This window comes from Helicoverpa armigera, chromosome 22 (genome assembly GCF_030705265.1).
Source record: "Helicoverpa armigera isolate CAAS_96S chromosome 22, ASM3070526v1, whole genome shotgun sequence".
NCBI classification, from domain to species: Eukaryota; Metazoa; Arthropoda; class Insecta; order Lepidoptera; family Noctuidae; genus Helicoverpa; species Helicoverpa armigera.
Window position 1 is genome coordinate 5,939,577 of NC_087141.1, and position 22,304 is coordinate 5,961,880.

The 22,304-nt window shown below is 33.9% G+C and overlaps 3 protein-coding genes across 15 annotated transcripts in view; 2 read left to right on the forward strand and 1 right to left on the reverse strand.

Annotated features, from left to right (window-relative positions):
- The window catches only part of LOC110375620 (T-box transcription factor TBX3), a 98,015-nt gene that overhangs the window by 62,704 nt on the left and 13,007 nt on the right, over positions 1-22,304 (forward strand). For 4 of the 8 annotated variants that reach the window (XM_049843078.2, XM_049843076.2, XM_049843077.2 and 1 more), the window contains exon 4: positions 2,181-2,276. The exons of the other annotated variants lie outside the window; for them this stretch is intronic. In XM_049843078.2, the coding sequence (XP_049699035.1) occupies positions 2,181-2,276 (96 nt within the window). The remainder of the gene's footprint in view (positions 1-2,180; positions 2,277-22,304) is intronic. 8 annotated transcript variants of the gene reach the window in all.
- Positions 14,227-19,810, forward strand: LOC126054041 (uncharacterized). 6 transcript variants are annotated; one of them, XM_064040399.1, is made up of 5 exons: positions 14,227-15,447; positions 16,294-16,397; positions 16,606-16,965; positions 18,006-18,065; positions 18,273-19,810. In XM_064040399.1, exons 3-5 carry the CDS (start codon positions 16,849-16,851, stop codon positions 19,173-19,175), a joined length of 1,080 nt encoding a protein of 359 aa, XP_063896469.1. In that variant the 5' UTR covers positions 14,227-15,447; positions 16,294-16,397; positions 16,606-16,848; the 3' UTR covers positions 19,176-19,810. The 6 variants fall into 6 exon arrangements, with proteins under 6 accessions (XP_063896469.1, XP_063896467.1, XP_063896471.1 ...); XM_064040397.1 differs by having other exon boundaries at positions 14,227-14,616; positions 14,988-16,397; XM_064040401.1 differs by having other exon boundaries at positions 14,227-14,616.
- Positions 20,326-21,856, reverse strand: LOC135118454 (uncharacterized). Its single transcript, XM_064040577.1, has 3 exons — positions 21,718-21,856; positions 21,455-21,634; positions 20,326-21,368 (listed from the first exon to the last, which is right to left on the reverse strand). Exons 2-3 carry the CDS (start codon positions 21,567-21,569, stop codon positions 20,326-20,328), a joined length of 1,158 nt encoding a protein of 385 aa, XP_063896647.1. The 5' UTR covers positions 21,570-21,634; positions 21,718-21,856.

Below are 22,304 nucleotides of genomic sequence, written 5' to 3' on the forward strand. Positions count from 1 at the left end.
AGGTTTATTTTTCAGTAAATAGTTGGCTGACTTGATTGTTTTTTTTTTTTTTGGAGGGAAATATTTCAAAATGGCTGACTTGGCTACCGTATTCACAAAGTGAGTTAAAAAATATGACATAAAACAAAATTTTGAATAGGTCGTCGCATCAGTTTTTTAATATTTTTGGAGGCCTTGTATCTTGAATAGTAATATCTGGTATATAGGACTAAAAAGTTTATGATAATAATTACAAGATATAGTAGTAGTTCCTAATTGTATGCAGAACGGCAACTTTAACTTTATTACACCAATGCGCTAACATGCAACATTTATCGACAGTTTCTTAAAGCTAATAACCAGACATAACAAATAAGGAAATTAAATTACACTCACACAACATGAAACACAACACCTTATTATAAAAGTTACAAGTTAAAACAAAAAACACAATAATGACAGCTGTACTTATCAAGAACAAGATAGATATCTATAAATACGCTTATAAATGCGGTTTAACTGTTGTAAGTTACTTCGCATAAACACCGCCCAATACACAGACTAGTTAAAAAGATTTAGATAAAACACTTAAAGAAAAAAATACAGAATATTTTTCATATTATTTCGCAAAAAAATCATGAAAAAACAACTGTCATTTTTGACACACACTGTATAAAGATGCAACATTTTTTTTGCAATATACCTAATTGCAGATATTTCGCAATAATTATTTGCAACATAATAATTATTTGGCTAACATACTAAAATGCTCTTTTATGACGGACGATTAAATATTTCATTGAAATCATTCATTCGAATTACGGCTGTTAATTTTGGTATTGCATAACCACAAATCGCTCTTCAATTTACTCATAAAAGTATAAGTAAACAATACTAGACGTTTTCCCGCGATTTCACCCGCGTCCCGTGGGAACTACTGCCCGTACCGGGATAAAACATAGCCTATGTTACTCGGTGAGGTGTAGCTTTCCAACAGCGAAATAATTTTTCAAATTGATCTAGTACTTTTTAAGTTAATCCAGTACAAATAAAAATACACAATTTTTTTCTCTGGATGACATAACTTAAAAAAAGACCTACACCCATATCCGTCGAAACCGATCAACAAAAATTAAAAAAACGAAAAAAAAGAACAAAAAAGAACAGTTCACAAAAATTGTGAAACGTAAATCAGAAAATGACGGCCAAGTCGTTTCCCCGTAATTAAAGTAATTTAGCACTCTCTGTCTTAGCCTGCTCTGTTCAATGTTTGTTTTGCGGGCGAGAACTGACCATAACCTATTATTACCATCTCGTTATACTTTTTAACGTGCAGCGGTCGTCAACATTTTTCGGTCTTCGAAGAATTTTTGACTTTGACGTTTAAGTTGAGTGTAATTTTGTGCACGCTACTTACTGTTGATTTTAAAACTAAGTTTTAAAAGTTTCATGTGTTACAGTTAGACTTACTTAGTAGTTTCGTGATTTTTGTGATTACTGCATAGGTAATGCAGTCTTGGGACAGACAAAATCTTCACACTCTATTCTGACCACAAGTATTTTTTTTTTAAGTTTTTTGTCTGGCATCACAGTACATACACAAATTACCTACCTTGTCACCAATAACAGTAACCTAAAAACTTCATAAACCAAAGTCAAAGTTACCCACAACCTAATGTTGCCAACCTCAGCCGCCAACATTAAGTCAGATCGCCGGCGGCGCGGGCGCAGCCAGTAAAAACGTGTTGTTATTATTAATAATCTCGTTCATTGAGAACACTCGAGCGTGCTTAAGCTATGGCTCTTCTTAGAAATGTGTCTATAAGACCCTCCACGATGGTTCACTTGTTCCTGTATTTTGGGTCTAAACTTGATTGGGTTGAGGCCAATTTTTGACTCTGATTAACTAGACCTTTATGGCTGTGTCTTCCGGGACAGAAGTCGATAACTTCTTTGAATTGGTGTTGGGAATTAATTTTACGTCTTATATGAATATAGTCAACTGTAGTCTTGCTATTTGAAATACTTTGTTCTTTGGCAAATGTGTAATTTTCAGATTATCTTACCTCGCAAGTATCGATGGGCAAATTAATGTGATATAACTATCACCCACATCTGCTTACCTTAGAAAGGAGCGTCCCCGTCAGGCGATAATAGCCTTTATTCTAAACGTACTAAAGTACATTTTTTCTCCTTCGTAGGAGCTCATCTATTGCCAAAGTCAACGGATGTTGTCAAAGTTGCTGTGGCCCAACGCAGGGCCTAGTGCGCCCAGAGAACCCCACTCAGACCATTTGGTTAGTAGACCTTTTGTTTTATTAAGAAAATACTATCAAAATTAAAAAAATCAAAAAGAAAAAAAAAACAATTAAAAAAAGTGTTGATCATCTCTGACATTAATCACTTTAACGTTAAATAGGACCAACAATTTTATTTATTTACGTCGTCAAAATAAAATGACTTTTCCTTGCTTTTGTTAGATTTTTTATGATATCGGTAAATTCCGTTTACTATCCTATCTTCTATATTTTGTATACCAAAGACATTTAAATACATCGTTCCTATTTAAAATAAAATATGTTCCTATAAGTTATTTTTGAAAAAATAAAAACCTTCAGTACCTACATAATAATAAGCACCTGCCGACATCATTTAAGTTATAATATTAACTTAGTGAACAATAAATAAATAAAATAACTCGATGTATTGACGATAAAAGACTAGACCGATGAATAATATATATCTGGCTTTCTTGAAAAAGGTTTCAGTTACCATAACACGTTTGAAATGTCATTCTATTTGTTGTTTTTTCTATATACAGTACTTAAATGGCCACTTCTATACTTACTTTAAATACTTTTTAACCGAGTTCCCAAAAAGGAGGAGGTTCCCCCTTTTTTATAATGAGCTTTATTTCGACAAAATGTATTTTTTACGAACTTCAAATAACTTTTCCCCTCTGAAGTTAGCCATTTGTACAGTCATGTCTTGTTTGACATTTTCACTATCGTGTAAGAAGTCACTATCAGCCAACTTCAGAGTCCATTCTCCTCCTTTACTTGTATAAATTGATATATTGAATATTGATTAAATTGGTATAAAGTGCAGTAAAAATAATGAATTATAATAGAGTAAAACTCCCTGAATATAAACTTCCATCAAAATGGATCCTAAAACCTGAAATTCCACCATTGATGATGAATTCTTCTAAATATTTTAAGTCCGTGACGCTAAATGATTTCCCACAGCCAACATTTTACGGTAACCGTGTAGGAAAGAAAAGGGTCTAAAATGGCCTTCATAAATAATAGAATCATTAACATCTGCTATGACGGAATTATAGTTTTTTTGCCTCCGGAATAGATAGTTATTTAACCGTTGCCCAAATGGGCGTTCCTACATATTTTAACGGTTGCTTTTTTTTATTTTCAAATAGTCATCAAGGATCTGCGATGTATATTGTTTTTCTCATTAAATATTGTTAGAGTTATGCCATCAATTTTATTGACTATGTCTGCTTTTTAAAGCTCCTCTCCATCCCATCTTCCGAGCCTTTTTCCCAACTATGTTGGGGTCGGCTTCCAGTCTATTCGGATGTAGCTGAGTACCAGCGCTTTACAAGGAGCTACTGCCCTATTTGACCTCCCCAACCCAGTTACCCGGGCAACCCAATGCCCCTTGGTTAGACTGGTGTCAGACTTACTGGACTTAAAGCTCCTCTCTATGACAATTAAAAACAATATTACAATTTAAAATCTATTTAATTCGTCATTGCTATCGAACAAACGTTCTTCAATAAAACATTGACCCCTAGGTACCGTTACGAAAAAAAGTGAAACAAAAATAATAAACGCAAAGATAATTCAATCATGACTCAAACAAAATCATCCATATATCATACACCTACGGCTATGAACATTTAAGGGTAATTTTCGCTACAGAAATTGTTATTAAAGTCAGTAATCGCATACCTTAACCGTGTTAGTAGGGTGACCATACAACTTGTCAATTATGGATTTTTCTTACATACAAACGGCTTGTGAGGTCTTTATATGGACTAGTTTATTCGCGTGGCTGTACTTGTTACAACAATTTCTTGACATATTATGTCAGTACAAGAGCATTTGTTATGTAATATTTTCATTGGTCTAATCGTAATTTAATTCGAAACTTTGGCTTTATATACAACTCTTTATTATTTTGTAGTCAACCATTTACGATGGAATATCCATTACTTGACCGTTCACACATTCTTACGATTTTTAATTAATACAACAGATATTAATTAGGAAAACAAGCAATGATACTGTGAGATACCAGACATTCTTTGCAAATAGAATTTTTATGATCTCACATTCTCCATTTATTTAGAAGGGGTATCGGGTTGCCCGAGTAACTGGGTTGAGGTGTTCAGATAGGCAGTCGCTCCTTGCAAAGCACTGGTACTCAGCTCCATCCGGTTAGACTGGAAGCCGACTCCAACATAGTTGGGAAAAGGCTCGGGAGATGATGATGATGAATGTGCATCACTACTATTTTATCAGACTGTCACGGTCATGATTTTACTGCAAAAACTTACACGTGTTTAAACATTAAAATTTAATTTATATTTAAACATGTGATAAGGTAAATGATTACCTGAGAAGTCTTATATAATTGTGTGAAACAATGACACCTTTTAATTTTTAAATAAAATTAACCTGGCTGTATTTCACACGTTTTGTGAGAAATCAATTTACATATTTGATGCGTTATATTACCTATTATAATATTCAACTTTGTTACTGAATAAAATGTGGTAGGTATATCTTAATTTAAAAAAAAGGTATACATAGTTTTCGTTTCTATATGTTTTGGTTGCTATTTGGCTTTGCAATGTATGATGCCATATTGTATGAATTATTATGTTTATAATAATGTTATCCAACTAAGATCAGTAGGCAAGTTATTTATTTTTTTATATTCTAATTTCGAATAAAACTCTAGTAATTAGCATCCTACCTTATCAGTCCAGCCTACTGACAAAAAAAAGGTTCTAAACAATATAAATCACGTAGTCTCTGACCAATAACTCATCATGGACACTCCACAAGCCGGAGGCGCCAACAATCATCACCAAGGTGTCTACGGCCTAATTATATAGACGCGCACTTTTCATCCAACACAAATATTTGTTAAACAAAACACCATCACACGAAACACAACTCTAAGTTCGCACGCATAAAGCTCATTATCCCATGACAAAATACCAGCTCGTTAAAGATATGGCCAAAAAAAAAAGGTTGGCCCCAAAATTGGCGTAAAAAATTAGTTAATTATGAAATGATTAGGGGTTTCTTTCTAAAACTAACAGGCGTTTGTTTTAGATTAGGTAATAAATAGTTATATTGTCGTTAGTTGTTTGTTTTTGTGAATGACATGTGTTGTTTTCGTAATTGGGTGTATAATGGTGTCTGTTTAAAATAAAGGTGATTAAGCATGGAGTATTGTGTCAGCTGGTTGACCTGTAGAGAAATAATATTTAGGAATGCACCCGTTTATAAAAAATAGGCTGTGTAATTTGGCGTTTTCATCCAAATTTTATGTCGATAAGTCATAAAGTGGGTTATGTCATTAGAAGTTACTGTATTAATGAAATATGGGACTCATGCTAAATTAAAATATTGATGGGAGTCATTCTTAGGGAATTACCGTAAAGTATTGAGGCATGAAAAAAGGTACATTATTCAATATAAGACAATGTTTAATTAGGTACTTTTCCGAAGTGCTTCAGCAATTTTTTCTTGGATCATACGTGTTACAATTATCTAAATAGCTTCACTTTTAAGAAGATATAAAGATTAGGTACTTACATAATCTATATTTTTCCTATTCCTTACTCTTCTTGTAAAAATAAGGTGTATAAGCAATCAATAGGGTTTGTTTTCCGTAAAATATCGTATCGGTTAAAGACGTCGATCAATCACGGAGCAATCAATTAAGGGTGCGTTCCACCCCTCGGCTAGGGTTAGCAAATTGTAGGTTAGGAATCAGTTGGTATTTTGCAAAGTGAAGTAATCATAGATTGTGGTTCTAATTTTGCTGTTTTATTTTCTTGATAAGCTAGAAAAATATGATGTCATTATTTTATAGATCATAAAGAAAATATTTATCTTCCTGAGTTTTCATTACTTTTAAAACATATAGCTTAAAGATCAAAGAAAAAATTACTAGTAAACATGGATTTTAGTTCTTGCATCCCAATATTCCCAATGTACCGTATTGCTTACTCCAAAACAATTTTATTTTTTGCTAAATTAAAATTACTTTTCACTTATAAAATGGCTGCAAATGCATACAAATTACTTATGAATTAGCTCTTTCTTCAGATTTCAACATATTTTCAAGTATTCGGCTCATTATTATTTTTTCTCTAGCAACCCTAAGCGGCTATATCGCTGTACTAACCCATGGGATTCGTTATGGATGCCATGGTAAGCGTGTCAGCTCCCATAAACTTTGCCCATGCTTAGTTATGTAGGATATAGGCAATTTTATATGGTGAACGAAGAAATAGAATTTTTAAACGTGGACTTTAAATCTGTGTGTAAATTATACACAAGTTTTTTCATTAACTATGTACCTACTTAGTTTTGTCGGTAATTGGAATGTTCAGTAAGAGTTTATTTCAATCACTTGTCTTAATAATGTATTGTTAATATTTAATTAATATCAATAGTTAAAAGAATCATACAATCATCTCGTGACATGCTATGGTGTGAAACTGTTATAATTATGTTTCAAAAATTATACCTAGATTTTTTCAAGATAATCATTGATAATTAATAACTCGAATAACTAACCTCAAACCTATTTAATACCACTGTTTTATTTTCAAGTATCTGTAAATTATTCTAAGACATAAAGTAGTAATGTCATCAATTATAAAAAATAACGTCTCAATTGATTTATACGGTACTAATTAATTGATTAACCACTACTGATAAACTAAAGATCAGGAAGTGCGATTACCGCTCGAATTTTCATAATTATTAATTTTGGTACAAATAGCGAATTATTGACAATCAATTTTCAATCTTAGTTGTAAAAAAATAGGGCTTATTCTTGTATAAATTGGTGGTTTCGTAACGAGTGCGCGGACGCTTCGGTCGACATAGTTGCGTAGTTTGGCCGGCAGGTGGCGCTCATACATTGATCATATAATTTTATGAGCCCCCAACTCATTTATTATAGTTATAAATATAAAGGTTCGTTTGTTTGAGTTAGGCTTTTGTATTCCGAATGGAAGGTATCAATTTGTTTTTAATGTTCCTTTGTGTGGTAGTATTTTATTTAGACTGTAATGTTTGGTAAAGTACCTACTTATAATTCAAGTCAGTACCTTCATTATATGATGTAATACATTTCGCCTCTTCCTTTTTAAATAACTAAGTTATTCTTACTGCCAAACTAACTCTTATCAGGACGATTCAAGCTGAAAATGCAGATTTTGGTTAAAATTAACTGTATTAACTGAAACATGATAACTGTTCTTAATCAAACCTTATTCTTGTATTTACGATCTTCTCCAATCTTTCTTTAACGCCAATTCTCGCGTCCACCAACCTGCCATAAACTCGTTAGAAAATCTGCTCTCACAAACCCCATAAAAGAAAGATAATATTTACCATCCATTTCCGTCTAAACGTTCCATTAACGCCTTTTCAGATCCACATTAAAATGTGGAGCACACGCATGGCGCCTGTCATTATCCTACACATCAAACTGAACCGCCACCATTTTATCTAGACCCTTAATTTGATCCAACATCTTGAAAACCAGAGCTCTCACCAAAATTGTCGTTCAAACCATCCCTAAGTTACATAGACCTCTGTTCTCTTACTCCATCTTTAAAATGACGGGTCTTGTCAAAATGGTCGTTCGTAGTGATTTTATACTTGACGATAGAAGCTTTAATAGTTTTAATATCTAGTGTTATGTGTTTGTAGGTATGTTTAATGAACAGCGTGGTAGTAACTTTAGCTCTTAGTGTAACAATCTTCGGTGTAATGCATATGAAAATGGCTTTATATGTCGGTTTTCCTGTATGGTTGTTTTTATTATCATTGCTAGGTTTGTCGTTGTTTGTGTCTAGATTATGCTGGGTTTGTGTTTTGATGTCTGTTAAGGTTTAACATGTTTTCTTAAGTAGGCTTCTGTGTTCCTTATTACTGCTGCTAATCTGCTGGATTGATAAATTGTTTCTTAAGTCGTTATTTCGATAATTGCAGTTTCGTTATTTCTTTACCAGCATAGTTCGTTTAAACATAAAATCTGTGAATCTTTTACAGTGTAAGTCATCTATGGTCAGAGGATGAACGTTGTCAGTTCTTCGTTTTCGCACAGTAAAAATTTTGCTTGCAATTTTAGTCTTATCTAAATACCCTACAACCTAACAACACACGTAACTAGATCAAGTTTAACTTTAAATACAGCGTCTGTCTCTAAACCTTGCATTCATACATCGTCTATTCATGCCTTTAGCTTTATTCCCAGTGAACATACCACAGTACCATTTAACCCGTGTATACACAAATAGAGATTACATTCGCCGTTAAAGGGTCTGTACACACCGATGTTTGCGCGCCGGCTTGGTCAAACGTTAACACTTCTGCACCTACCTTTAAATTTCCAGTAGTTTTCATAGTTTATATTTTCAAAGTGCTGTGGTATTTCTGTTGTACTAGTTCGATTTGATTCTGAGAAAAAAAAATTGAAGGGCAGTTTATTTTATTGAGCTCTTAAAACACTTCTGTTTTATTAGGTTGCCATCTAGTATTGTTTCAATTGATTTCTATTGTATTAAGATGTTTGCGACATTAAATTATTGAATTGTCGTTAGTTCTTTGGTTTTTGCGATTGGCTACCAATCTTGCTTAAGTATCATTTCTCTCGCTATTATATCAACGTATTATTTCATACTTTAAGACCTCTACTAAAATGTGTTTCAAAATCTAGTCCCCAGCATTCCACACTCTAATTAATCCGAGAAATATTCATAAATCATTCTTCTCTCTCGATACACGATTTCAATCACTTGAAGTTTCTCAATCCTCTTGCGTACAATAAGACCAGTTACCACTACCACTAAAGAGGTGAAACTAGTAGTTTTAAAAACAACAGCGGGCTGTCAACATCCGACAGTCACTGGACACCTGTCTAAACTTCATGTTATCAATCCTACGAACTTGAGCCTATCGGGTGTCTTTAAAAACAAAGAACTCTATGTATTTAATGGGACCGTCTATGGATCAAATGTTTGTATATGAGCATGGAGGTTTTAGCTCGTAGACTACTTGTGGCTTCCTGTTGTGATTGAACCTCATTGTTGGAGGTAATAAGCGTGTCTTACTAACTTAAGGTTGCACTTAAGATGTGCATCTTCGTTCAAAAAATAACTTAGAAAATCTTAAGTTGGTGCGTCAATTACTGTTGTTATTTTGCAAAGGACGTTGGTCCATTGGCATCGACGCGTCTCAGTCGCATCATCAAAATCTTAATGCCATTATAATACAAACTTATTTCAGTTTATTATATATCCATTCCGATGCAACAAAACACAGACAAGCAAACCAATATCCATTTCTATATCGCACAGGCGGAGCTGCAAATAAATGAATTAGCGAATGATCACCATTAAACCATCTGCCATATACAAGTTACAAGTGATATGCACAATCGTATATGTATCGAGTACATATGTAAGAGTTGATACGTCGTAACCTAGTGGATACTTAATGATATGCATCGGACCTGCACTTATTGGTACAGTGCGCAAGTTAAGTTCGCTTTGAGTTTCCGATGAGTGACTGTTTTGTTTTTTGAGAACTGGCCAAGGATTGATATAGATTTAAAATTAGGAGTCATTGAGTAATACTCTGTCAATAGCGAAGATGGTAAAGAAATAGAAGTAATGCATGTTTCTGCAGTTGTCTAATAAATGTTAAGAAAAAATCTGCAATGTATGTTTCTAAATAAGAGCAATATTATTCCACAAGCTACTATGTTTTACCAATTCAGCCAGGTTCAAATGTAAAGTCCTAAATGAATGATGTAAATCCACGCTCTTAATTTTGCAAAGATGAAAACCATCCACCGTCCACAGTCTACAGTATCACAAACCATAAACCCAGCACAAAATTGCGCACACGATGTTTACAGCCCCAGAATAATTAGTAAATTAGTTTCCCATATTTTAGTTAAGCTCCAACTTAATCAACAACTAAATAGCTAGTACGGTTACAGGTTGACTGTACGTCTGAGGCGGCACCTGTGTCGGCGCGGATAAAAGCGGCGTCTCTTTGTGCGGAGCCGGCAAATATTTATTTTAATTTAGTGGCCGCCCGCCGATAGCTCGTTAATCGTTAATGGAAGCCCCCGCGCATGTGCGATTGTTTCTCGGTGCGGCCTTAACGTACGGTGGGAGATTTTGAACGGAAAATGGCGGACTTTTGAAGGGGTTAAGTTTATGGGTGGTAGTTTTCTCAGTTGGTTTGGTTTGAGGTGTGGTTTCTAAAGATGTCATTGGTAAGCCGAAAAGCAAGTCATTCGAAGCAACGATCTTATAGAAAGAGATCATGTACTATGTAGATGATTTAATGAATAACCCGCAATTATTAAAAGATCGTTTTAGATTAAGAACAATTTGTAACAGAATAGGCTCTTTAAAAATACCATCGATTAAAAGTAAATCTTAACCGCGCAACTTAAGATATCGTTAATGGATCAGTTCAATGGGAGAGAGATAGATAAATTGTAATCAGTTATAGTCACTGAAATAATTTTAGCAGTACAGTGTTGCTAGTAACAGATACTTATAAGAACCTAAGATGTAGATTTTCTTCTTATAATATAAGGACCTACGAAGCTTAGAAATGTGTAGGAAGTGAGCCACAGCTAAAATACTTAGAATGTTAAGAACGTGGAACCTAGCAACGAAAGAATTCCCAGTACATACCCGTCTTCTAGATACCGAAAAGGGGAAAAGAGCTACCAGGAACGAAGATACACCATCTCCCCGTCATACTCTACTTAAAATCGATATCTAAATCGAAGACCAAAACTCTAAAACGACAAACAATCCAAAGACATCCGTTTGTTCCAATATTTGTCCATGCTTTTTGTGGTAAAAGGGCATTAGTGAGCCCTCCTGTTGAACCAACTAAGGTGGTTTGCTTGTCAACAGTGGGTCACAAATATTGGACGTCGGCTTCTCTTTAACCTGACGTTGACTTAACTTAAGCTTTAAGTTATGTGTGGCTCTGTGGCTACTTTGACGCGTTAAGTGAGATATTTGGTTTAATTGATTTTGGGAGTTTGTTAAGACCTTTTTTAATGCGTTCGGTGTCTTCTGCTTGATTTTCAATGGTGCAATATTATTAATCTTTGAATAATAAATGGATCACCTTTGTAGTGCCTCTAAAGAGCTGTTTTAAGGGCTTCGTGCAGGACTTTTATGTATTTTTAAAATCTGCATGTATTTTCGTGAGGAGATTCTCTATCCTTTGAAGCTTTGAACAGTAGCTTGACCATTGTTAGTTTGATCTATTTTGTGAATTTTGTTTTTTTCTTCCGATATGGATTAGCAAAATTAAGAAACAATATAGAGGAAGTTCATAAATATAGGCGAATAAGTAGTATTATGTACCTAATCACCGAAGTTTTTTAACGAACAGGTATTTTAATTTGACGAATGGTCATGGTGTTGGCTTCAGATAACTGGTCATAATAGGAACACATTAGGATCCTTTTTAAAATGAACATTTTGAAGAGGTTTTATTTGGGTAATTTATGATTAGTAACTAAAACCCTAAAAGAATATCGTCATCGTATTCCTGAACCATACCAAGACGACAATACTTTTTTAAACAGCCAGCCTCAAAAATGGCGTCGCCGAATCATACAAAGGTACAAGTTGCCAACCTCAACTTGAAGATGCATCATTCGAATTCAATCGATAGTGCATAAGCTTTGCCGAAATCCCGTCTTTGCCTCATCGAATTCCGAACATTTGCAATAAAAAAGTTTCTATAGACTCGAATCACGTTTCGATAGCGTTCTGCGAATTAAAATTACAAAAAGCGAGACCGAGACGGTAGTGGCGTCCCGTACGTGGGAGAGAGTGAATGCATCGTCGCATCCACGCCCCTGCAGGAATAAAATTCAAAATAAGATTTCAAAGGAAGTAAAAGGAAAAACAAACAAGGCTCGGGTTTCTAGTAGGTTAGAAAGAGACGGCGGCTTGTTTGCGAGCTCCCCCGGCGATTGGTTAGTTGATATGAGTTATGGCGCGTATGCTTGCCGCGCGAATTAGCCATTTGGCGCGAATGTGTGGGGCGACGGGCGGCATTGCGTCGCCTAGAATGCGATATGCCTTCTATTTCTATATTTCATTCTATTTAGTCTGGATGCGATGTTTCTGGATAATATTGTACTATTTTTTTGCTGAAGATATTGCAATATTTTTCTCAATATACCTACACCTGTTTATGTTAAATGAAGTTCATCTTAAAATTTCGTCCGTAAATTAAGCTTTAGTATATTTTAAACTTAAAATATAATAATTGAAATTATAATCCACTTCTGAAATAAACAATTCAAATAAACTTCAGTTTCAAGACGCGTAAATGAGAGTTTATAAACTCAAAAGATGTTTCACACATGTAGCGCCATCTCGTGTCGGATAGCGTAACTAAGAACATTTTCAAAAGACAAATTTTCTTTTTATTTTGATTTATAGTTCAAGAGTTCAAGTATTTGTAATCGCATTTCGCTAAAAAGACTGAAATTAATTCTCTTTAAAACAAGAAAATTAATCAATTCTGCTAAGTATCGTCTAGGCAAGCAGAAAGGATTAGGTATTCTTTCAGTCGTAAAATTACTCACCTCTGCTCACAACCCAATTTATGGTTCAAAAAAAACCGTAAAACCCGTTTAGTGTTTCGGTTTTTAATAAAATTACCTCTTGCGTTGCGTCATGGCATAGACAGTTCATCACAGAGCGATCAAGTAAATTGCTTTAGATCTATGAGCGTATCGAATGGATTGTAACGGCCTGACTAGTGGCGCCACCCCGCTTCTTATTACGAACTATTAGTTAGGGATTCTGGTTTTATTTTTATGTCGATACGTTGTAATTAAATTGATTAAAAATTGTGTGGTAATAGAGAAATCGATTTTTAGGTCAAGATAGTTTTAGGAACAAACGTTGTTAGATGAACCTTTAACTTTGTTTAAAAAATCTGACTTCAATACTAGCTTTTCTAAGTCTTTTTTTAATTTTATCAATAAAGAAAAGCGTTGTTTAGTCATTTTCTTATAAAAAAAACACACTTAAGTTAGGTATCTACTTAACACACAAACAAATAATACCGAGCAAATGATCCGATCTAAAAAAACTGACAAACTAACTACCAGTTGTCATCACATCCTAGAGAGGGGGCAATTACTTTATAATCGATATCGATGCATCACGGCGCCAGACCACCGCGCCACCGATTTACATATAAATTTGTTGTCCAACCGTAAAATAAAGAAATTGGACGGACCAATAAGATGGTGGTAATTAAAGCCGACGTACGGAACAACTATAATTTTATTTTAATGTTATCGTTTTCGGCCGTTCGTTAGCTTAAAAGGTAAAGGAAAAAAGATATGATTGCCTTTATTATGTCGTTGGGTGCTGATGAGATGATCGTCGCGTCAAAATAGATATTCTTAACTGTTATTGTTATTGTACTGTAAATGATGGAATATTTTTTTTAAGACAAAAAAGGTTTCTTTATGCATTTGGTCATGTGAAACAATTTATGTTGTAACTATTTTATTATGGTCACTGTTTTGAAACGTGTCATAAATTAAAAGTAGCTTTATAGTCAGTAAGCAATTCTTAATTATTATAAAGTTTTTAACTTTAGCTGTCATTTAAACCGCTATCTTTATTAATACCAGTAGCAAATAAGACCGGATGTCATAGACTATTACAAAACATCGATAAGCTTACGTCCCACCGTATTAAGACATGATCTGTCAAAAAAGTACCCAAAAAAAAAGAGAAAACAAATTAGTATTAATAAAATATAGTTGATTAACATTAATCAGAGTAGGAAGTGGTTTTATTAAAGTGACAGCCAACAGAAATCTGAGTACAACGGATGTTGTGTTAGTCAATTGGTCAAATGTAATGAGCGCAATTGAATTTAATGGCCCAACAAGCAAAATCAGTACTTTAAACGTTCTTTAAGAGCATTTTATTTTCACTTATAAGAATCTTGTAGCATGCTACAAAGTTGAATTTGGGCGCAGTTATACGAGCATTTAGTTCTATAACTATCTTATAATCATCTTATACAATGTTATTAAGCCTTATAATATACTTGACGAAGCTCAATAGCGCCTTTAATGATATGAGACTAAACAATTACAAGTGCAAACACTCTTGTTAGTATCTGACGTAAGTATTTTATTAGAGCAATCTTGTTTATAAAGCACTTGTAATGGTCTTAGAAAATAGTTTTAAGTATATTTTAATACAAGTTATTTTCGTTGTTGCTTTGACTGGTCGTGCCGGATTTTTTGTGTTACCACGCACGTAAAAACGTAAGTAAACTTACTATTACTATTATTACTTGTAGTACTTTAAAACATCGGTAATATATTGTAAATATAGTGTGTGAACTCGTGGGGAAGTAATATTTACTGTAAATATGTATCGAAATTTAGTTAATTTCACGGGGCCCTTCGAAAATTCCACATTAGTATAATGTTGCGAATAAATTATTTCATAAATTCTTATGCATATCGGCCATGTTTTAAAATTGCTCTTGATTAAGTCCTTTATGGAACCATTATAGGTAAACTAGTACTTGTAGCAGTTTCTGTCCAGACTACTCGCCTCCATTTTAAAACAAATTAGGGTTCCCTTGAAGTAAATTAAAGTCAGCTAGCTAATGATTGATTTTCCTTTTTAGGATTTAATCAACAAGATGGTGGTCATTTTTGATGTTGACTGTTTTTTGACCAAATCGTCATTGATTTTACTAAATCATGTGAGATGGCCTTGGACAAACACACATTTTGTGTTATCCGAAAGCTGCAATGGGTGTGGATTTCCAGTTTATTTAAACAATATGGATAGACCTACTCACTTCATTTCTAATCAAGAAAATCTAAAACTTTTCATGCATCAAAGCTTTTTTTGGTGCCCGAATTGCTCCCAGTACAGCATATATGACCATTACATAGAAGATGAATGCACAAATTGCTACTGATTTTGTATCCACATAACTTTTTACACACGCAAAAGTACTTAACTAATTTTAGAATAGTGCTATCCAATAAAATAATAATAAAAAAAACATTATACGGCTGGGCAACCGAAATAACAAGAAATTCCTTCCCGCGCCACCCTGTTTGACAAATATTTTGAAGGTACGATTATACAACTGCTATCTATCGAATTACTATCTGTATCAGTGGTTTATAGTACGGCCGCGGAGTTATAACCGATTTGACACATGACGAATTGTCAATTTTAGGGCTGATTTTTCAATCGCCAGATAACTCCTATCTGAGGAATATTTTTAACGTTTTGACAGCTTTTGTATGGAAAATATGTCAAACCGCCATATTTATTCCTCAGATAGAACTTAACTGATGATTGAAAAATCAGCCCTTAGTGAAGTAAGGATTAATTTAATTACTTTATTTACATCGAGTATACACTTATATGTAAAAATATGTAATGTATCTACAGTATAAGGATGTTACGAAGTTTTTTTCCGATTCCGAAAAGTCGGAAGTTCCGATTGATACACCTCCGACTCTGGTTTCGGCTTCGACACTATTAAATCGGAAGTCGATCGGAGGCAGCGCCACAGGAACAGCAGTACCTAAGCATGTACGAACGAAATTAAACTTGCCGCACGGGAATCCCCTCTCTCCGCGTGCTTTCTGTCGATTACTCTATCACTTCTTGTTTTGCATGTAATGAGATCGTGTCATTTGTTTCGTGATTGAATATTTATCGCGTCCAGCAGGCTCAGTAGCAAGCGAGCAACTTTTTAGTGGTTCTGGTCTAATCTATGATCCGTTGAGAAATAAATTGGAGACAGAGATAAAGCTGCGCAGTTTTGTTTATTAAATACAATTTGCTACTTTTGGAGTCACTTCATTTGCTTTAATTTAATTAATTGAATAAAGGGAATAATAAATATTAAGAATCTGTCAAATCAGTAATAACTCAGCGGCCGTATTATAGCGGTAGTACCTACACAGCTGCAGTACGGGCGCCAGAGGTGCGGGGGGCGGTTGCATGTCGAACCAGTAGCTGTCTAGCAGTAGTAGCACCTGAGTTGTCAGGAAGAGCGCGTGTGCTTAATGTGAGTAAGGTGTATCGCCAGAGATTTACGTATTTTTACTATATTTGAAGTAACTTTCCTAGAGTATAGTAGCTACTAGTATTTCCTAGAGACGGACCTGATCACGCGTTGTGTTGAAACTCTCTACGAGGCAAGGTCAACGTGTTTCCACAAACTTGTGGGTGATTATATTATTCTTTTTTCTAGTCAAACATTATTTTGTTTACAGGTTCAAAATGCCATTTAAAATTGTTCAGACCATTGAAAAGGGTAACATTGTATTGACATGTGTACCACATCAATGGGAGAGCGATGGAGTTTTGTATTGGCCCAGAAAACAAACCCAGTCACAGACGAGTAAGTTACAAAGGATGAAGGTAGTTGGCCCGATGAATCTTGGGAAAAAATAAACTGTGCGGTAAAAAGGCGGAGCATAAAAACGTATCAAAATGCAATACATGAAATTGATATAATGAGCAATAATTCAGACACAGAACCTGACATAGAATACGTCTCATCAAAAAAACAGCGCAATTGCTCTGATCTTCCACAGCTGTCATATGATAATATGGCAGAAGAAATTTTAAAGGTTTGTACAGAAACTTCAACTCATCTTGGCGCGCGGCTCTATGTGTGCGTAAAGCTTGTAGGCATAGATACCATGACTGCGGGTGACTAACTACTAACAACCGCGGGCGGCTGATTGTGATTTGATTGTTGATCAGACTATTAAACTGATTAAATATATAGAAATGTAACAATAAAGATTTACGTGACGTTAACATTATCCTTATTACTAACTAGCCGTTTTCCCGCGGTTTCACTCGCATCCCGTGGGTATTACTGCCCGTACCCGGATAAAATATAGCCTATGTCACTCGTGGATAATGTAGCTTTCGAATGGTGAAAGAATTTTTAAAATCGGTCCAGTAGTTTTTTAACAAAGTTTTCCTCTTTATAATATTAGTATAGATAAATATATTTACAGTGTTTAATCTATACAGTGTTTTGTCACGAACTCTCTTATTTTGGAAAAAGAGCGAAAAAGACAAAACACTGTGTAGCGTATGTATACACTATGTAAATATTTTTGTTAGTAAGGTATATATATATTTATTATGATATATTTAACAACTGTATGTGACATTATAGGTATTTTCAATTACTGAACCTGCACACGTGTTGCTCGGACGACGACTGAGCGTCACCCGCTTCACTGTCACACAAATCAAAGCTGCATATTTATATATATGTGCACACGCACTCTAGAGCCGCGCGCCAAGATGAATTTAAGTATACTTATGTGCTTTTGAATTAAAGTTAATTGATTTCAAAGTCGCTTCTGAAATACCTGTTTATAGTGCATGTAGCTGACGTGATATTTTCACAGATCGTGGATCGATTTTACATTAAGTAGGTATTTCCTTTTTGTCTGAGAGATTATATGAACTTAGACTGGTACAAACAGCGTCACGCTGTGCTAGTCTCTCGTGTATTAGCGTCACTATGTGGAAAGGGCTAGCATTATCGTGACGCTCGCCGCGCCGTCTGTACCACACGAACGAAACCGTTGCTTTCAAAATTGTTGTCCGTTATTTTTTAAATGATTTCAATAAATTATATTTTCAGAATAATGAGCATAATGCTTCTTCAGCAATAATACCTGAAGATGGAGAACAAATAATGGTGGTAAGTTATAAATACGTAACATACAAATATATTGATGTTATATTACGCAGAGAATATTAGACAGCAACATAGTAAAATGTGCCGTTACTATAAGTATATCACCGTTCCAAACATATAAGCTCACTGTATTGTACTAACTTAATATTTACTTACATAAAAAATAGTATTGCCGTCATATTTAGCTAACTCATGATTGTTATTGTTTAGACTAATTACGAAATCACGACACCGAAAGAGTCAACTCCATCTGAAACACCGTTGAGCGCGCCGCAAGAAAATATTGAAAAATACATTGTTATTCCTGAAAGTAATCAGTCGGACACACCTATAATATACTCGTACATTAATAAAGAAACAAGTTTATCAGAAGAACAATGCGAATTAAAATCCATGAAAATAGATATCACCACTATTAAAAGTGACCTAAAATCCATAAATGACGATATGAAGACTATAATGGGGACCCTAAACACAACACTAAATAATCAAGCCGTATTACACGAAACACTGAAATCGATTTTATTACAAGTGACTGAAATACAAGTTACGAACGAAGAATTCATTAAAAAATCTATTACAGAAAAACAAAACCATTCGTTGATGTTAAAACCAATACAAGATTTAAAAGATTTAGAAGAGTTTGAAAATAAATTGATGGATTCTGATTATAGAGAAGATTTACTAAGAAAGTTTAGTGTGTTTGGCACTAAAGGGACAGGGAAGGGAATCACAAGAGCATATACAATTATTGATATTTTGTTTGAAAGAAAGTTTTTCAAATCGTGTTCGTGGACTGGAGCTTCACGTTCCCAAAATGAAACAACAGAAAAAATCTGCTTAAAAGGTTTCTCTAAGATGATTGGTTTCTTTTTTGAAGTTATTTATAAACAAGACTCGTCGTTCCATTTAACTGACTGTCATAATTTTTTTAAAACAATTTTGCGAAATGCCGATCAGCGGGCCAAATCGAAGCAATTACGAACTTCCGCAAGTAAATGCAGAGGAAAAAATAGCGCCAAAAGGACTTCTTCTGAAAATCCTACATCTACACCACAAACCACTGGTAACCAATTAGAAGTTGAAGATGTTACAGAGGAAATTTTTGTCTGAAACTATTTGATCTAATTTTTATTTGACTAAGTGACTTTTGCATCAATATTAATTATAACACGAGAGACATTAGACTACCCCAATCTGTCTTTGACAGTTTGGGATAGTCTGACGTGCTGTCGTCACTCAAATACAAATAGATCAATATCCCTAGTAACTAAATCAAATCATTTCAGACAAAAATTTAGTCTGATCTGATTTGCTGAAATTATCTTCTAAGTTGTGTAGTTTTAGTAAATTTTACCAGACTGCGACGATGCTCAAAATTAGGGTTATATATTTGACCTGAATTAAAGAATATAATCTTATATTATATTATAAAAAATATTTCAATTTAAATTTGCCATAAAGATGATTACATGATCTTAATGGCGAAGTTAAATTGATATATTTTGTTTAACTCGTAAAGTTTTATTAGTTATAAGATTTATTAGTACAAGGAAGCTAAGATAAATTTAAAATTGTTGCCAGCACATTAAGCAACCCCAAAAAATCTGACAAATTTCTTTAAATGACTTTCAACTTTATTACACATAAAACATTCATAATATAATAAGGTGCTTATATGTTATGGATTACGTTCAATTTTGAAAATTTGTCAGATTTTTGAGATAGGTTGATGTGCTGGCCGCCGTACAAAGCTTAAAAATTAAGTTTGTTGAGACTAGTTATAAGGACTACAATAGATGATTATAAGATTGATTAAAAGAAAAAGAAGAGGCCCATACCCAGACATAGGTAATGTCAGGCTAAAATGACGATGATGATGAGTGATTATTTTATTAGTCAAACTGATTATGAAGACTACAATAGATTATTATATGACTGATTATGAAGATGACAAAGATTATAAGACTGATTATAACGATTATAAGACTGATTATGAAACTGATTATAAAGATTATAAGACTGATTATAAAGATTGTAAGACTAATGTTTAATTTTGAATAAAACATAATTGTTATAAAGTATCGTTTTATTTTTGCTCTTTAAACTTGAAATTTACAGGGTATGTAACAATGGTAAGAAAAATATCTCTGAATTGTAAGTAATACTAACTAGTTTACATTTTATATTTTGAACTTTGCATAATACCTCCGATTTTTCAATAGGAGCACAATCGCATTTATAAATATTCAAAAAGAAGATTTTAGTGGTTTTCAAAAGCGTCGAGGATATTAACAATGCGATATCCCGTGATTTCTATTTCAAGCTTAGTGTTGTCTTTTAAGCTGATGGATTTTAATTCTATTACATGATTTTTGTCAGTAAGAAACCACTTGTCTTCATCTTTCGATGATAAAATATATGTTTCTAGGTGTAAAACTAATAAACCGTTTCGCTGGTTTTTTTTAATATATGGATAGTGTACAATTTCTTCGCTAAGATGCTCCGTTTCGATTAACTGCCTTTCAATTATTCTTCTTGCAACTTGCTGTAATGGTTGTTTTCCATGTCTGATAGTTTGTTTAATAGCGTATAATTTATTTTCAAAAGGATATGCATTAAAAGTTTGCAGAATACCAAATTTTCTTACTTCGTCAACTATATGTGTTAAATTATGTATGTTACTAGTAATGTAGTCTCGCCCGTAGAAGGCCTTAAAACTTTCTGTAAAATCTTCTAACATTTTTTCAGCAATTGGCAAGAGTGGCAAATGCTTTTCATTTGAGCAAATCGTTATGGCGCAAAACAAGTTTAAAAAATGATAAAATGGTTCTGGTTTGAGCACGTGATTTAAAATTATAACGCTTAGATAATAAAAAAAAGAGCGGTATTCGGAACCTTTCCAATGGGCCAAAACATCTACAGATCTCATTGATCTGTGAATTTCTTTGGGCATTTGACAATTCAGTAAAAAGCTATTGACAATATCAATTTCACGAGCACTCCATTTGGTTAGGTATTTTCCCAACTTTCCGTCACGCCATCCAATCAACAACCGCTTCATCAAGCCAAGGTCTATTAGGTGTAATGAGTCTGCCACAGGAAAATCCTCTATCATATCTATGTTTAGTTTCAATAACGGAGAATCATGCTTATGGTGTTCTTCATATTTTTTAGCACGAAAATCTTTATCGTTTCTTTTAGGACAATTGGACTTAGGAAATGTTACAGTATTTGATTTATGTGAGTATTCGCCAATCACCGTACATTTCAGACAGCCATGCTTTCCATTAAAATTTGTGACACCTGTAAGAAATTAAACATCCATATTTTTCATTCATATTAAAATATCAGATATCAGATAATTCAAATAATATCAATACTAAACTTGCCTTTAATCAAGGCTCTTGCTGGTGAATCACAAATGAAGGCTCTTAATTTGACTTTGATTTTAGATTCATTTGGCGCCAACGATGTATCTAATCCATATTCTTCAAGTTCGTTCATTTCTTTCACAAAAGACTCTAAATAAGCATTTAGATCAGATGGTTTTCCTTCACCCGCATAAATTCCTTGAAAAATAATATATCTATATAAATAATTTAATAAAGTAGGTAGTTAAAGTTTCTACGATATTGAAATAGTGTTATCTTACCAATCACAAAGGGAGGTATGTGGGGAATTTCAAAGATGTTACACAAAATAGGCCAGAGTTGATGTCTTGAACTTTTGTATACAGGCAACCCATCTATGTTTACATTTAACGAAATCGTATTTCGTAAAGTATTCAAATCCAGCCCTGCAGTGTATTTTTAGGCATTTAATCAATCCGTTATGCCAATACTGTCCTGGATCTGAGGTTGTAATATGCACCGTTTCTTTGTTTGTATGAAGTAAAGTACGAGCATCTTTGGGTAAAACATTACCTAATCTTTTGTTCAAAAAAGTAAAGAGTTCGTTTAGGGCCAGGTGAGGTATATTAAATTTTATAGCCCAGCTTTGCATGTCTTTCAGAAATTCATGATTATTGTCATAGTCAGTGGTCTCTTCGATATATTCTTCTTCGCTGTTCTGAACTTCTTCACTTTCTGAGTCGTGGGGAAGACGTGGAAAAATATTTCTGCTCACGGAACCCTCAATTATTCCGCCTAACGCACTTGATTTTATTTCTGAAGACCCTGACATAATTAATTCTTTATACCTATTTTTACCTTTCTCCTGTAACCACCACTTCTTTTCAAT

Bases quoted from the DNA above. Each gene is read 5' to 3' on its own strand.
- LOC135118454 (XM_064040577.1), bottom strand. From the start codon at position 21,569: ATGAACGAACTTGAAGAATATGGATTAGATACATCGTTGGCGCCAAAT. The intron at 21,369-21,454 runs GCAAGTTTAGTA...AATTTCTTACAG, and splicing joins AGCAAGAGCCTTGATTAAAG to GTGTCACAAATTTTAATGGA.
- LOC126054041 (XM_049837695.2), top strand. From the start codon at position 16,849: ATGAGCAATAATTCAGACACAGAACCTGACATAGAATACGTCTCATCA. The intron at 16,966-18,005 runs GTTTGTACAGAA...TTATATTTTCAG, and splicing joins TGGCAGAAGAAATTTTAAAG to AATAATGAGCATAATGCTTC. The intron at 18,066-18,272 runs GTAAGTTATAAA...GTTATTGTTTAG, and splicing joins ATGGAGAACAAATAATGGTG to ACTAATTACGAAATCACGAC.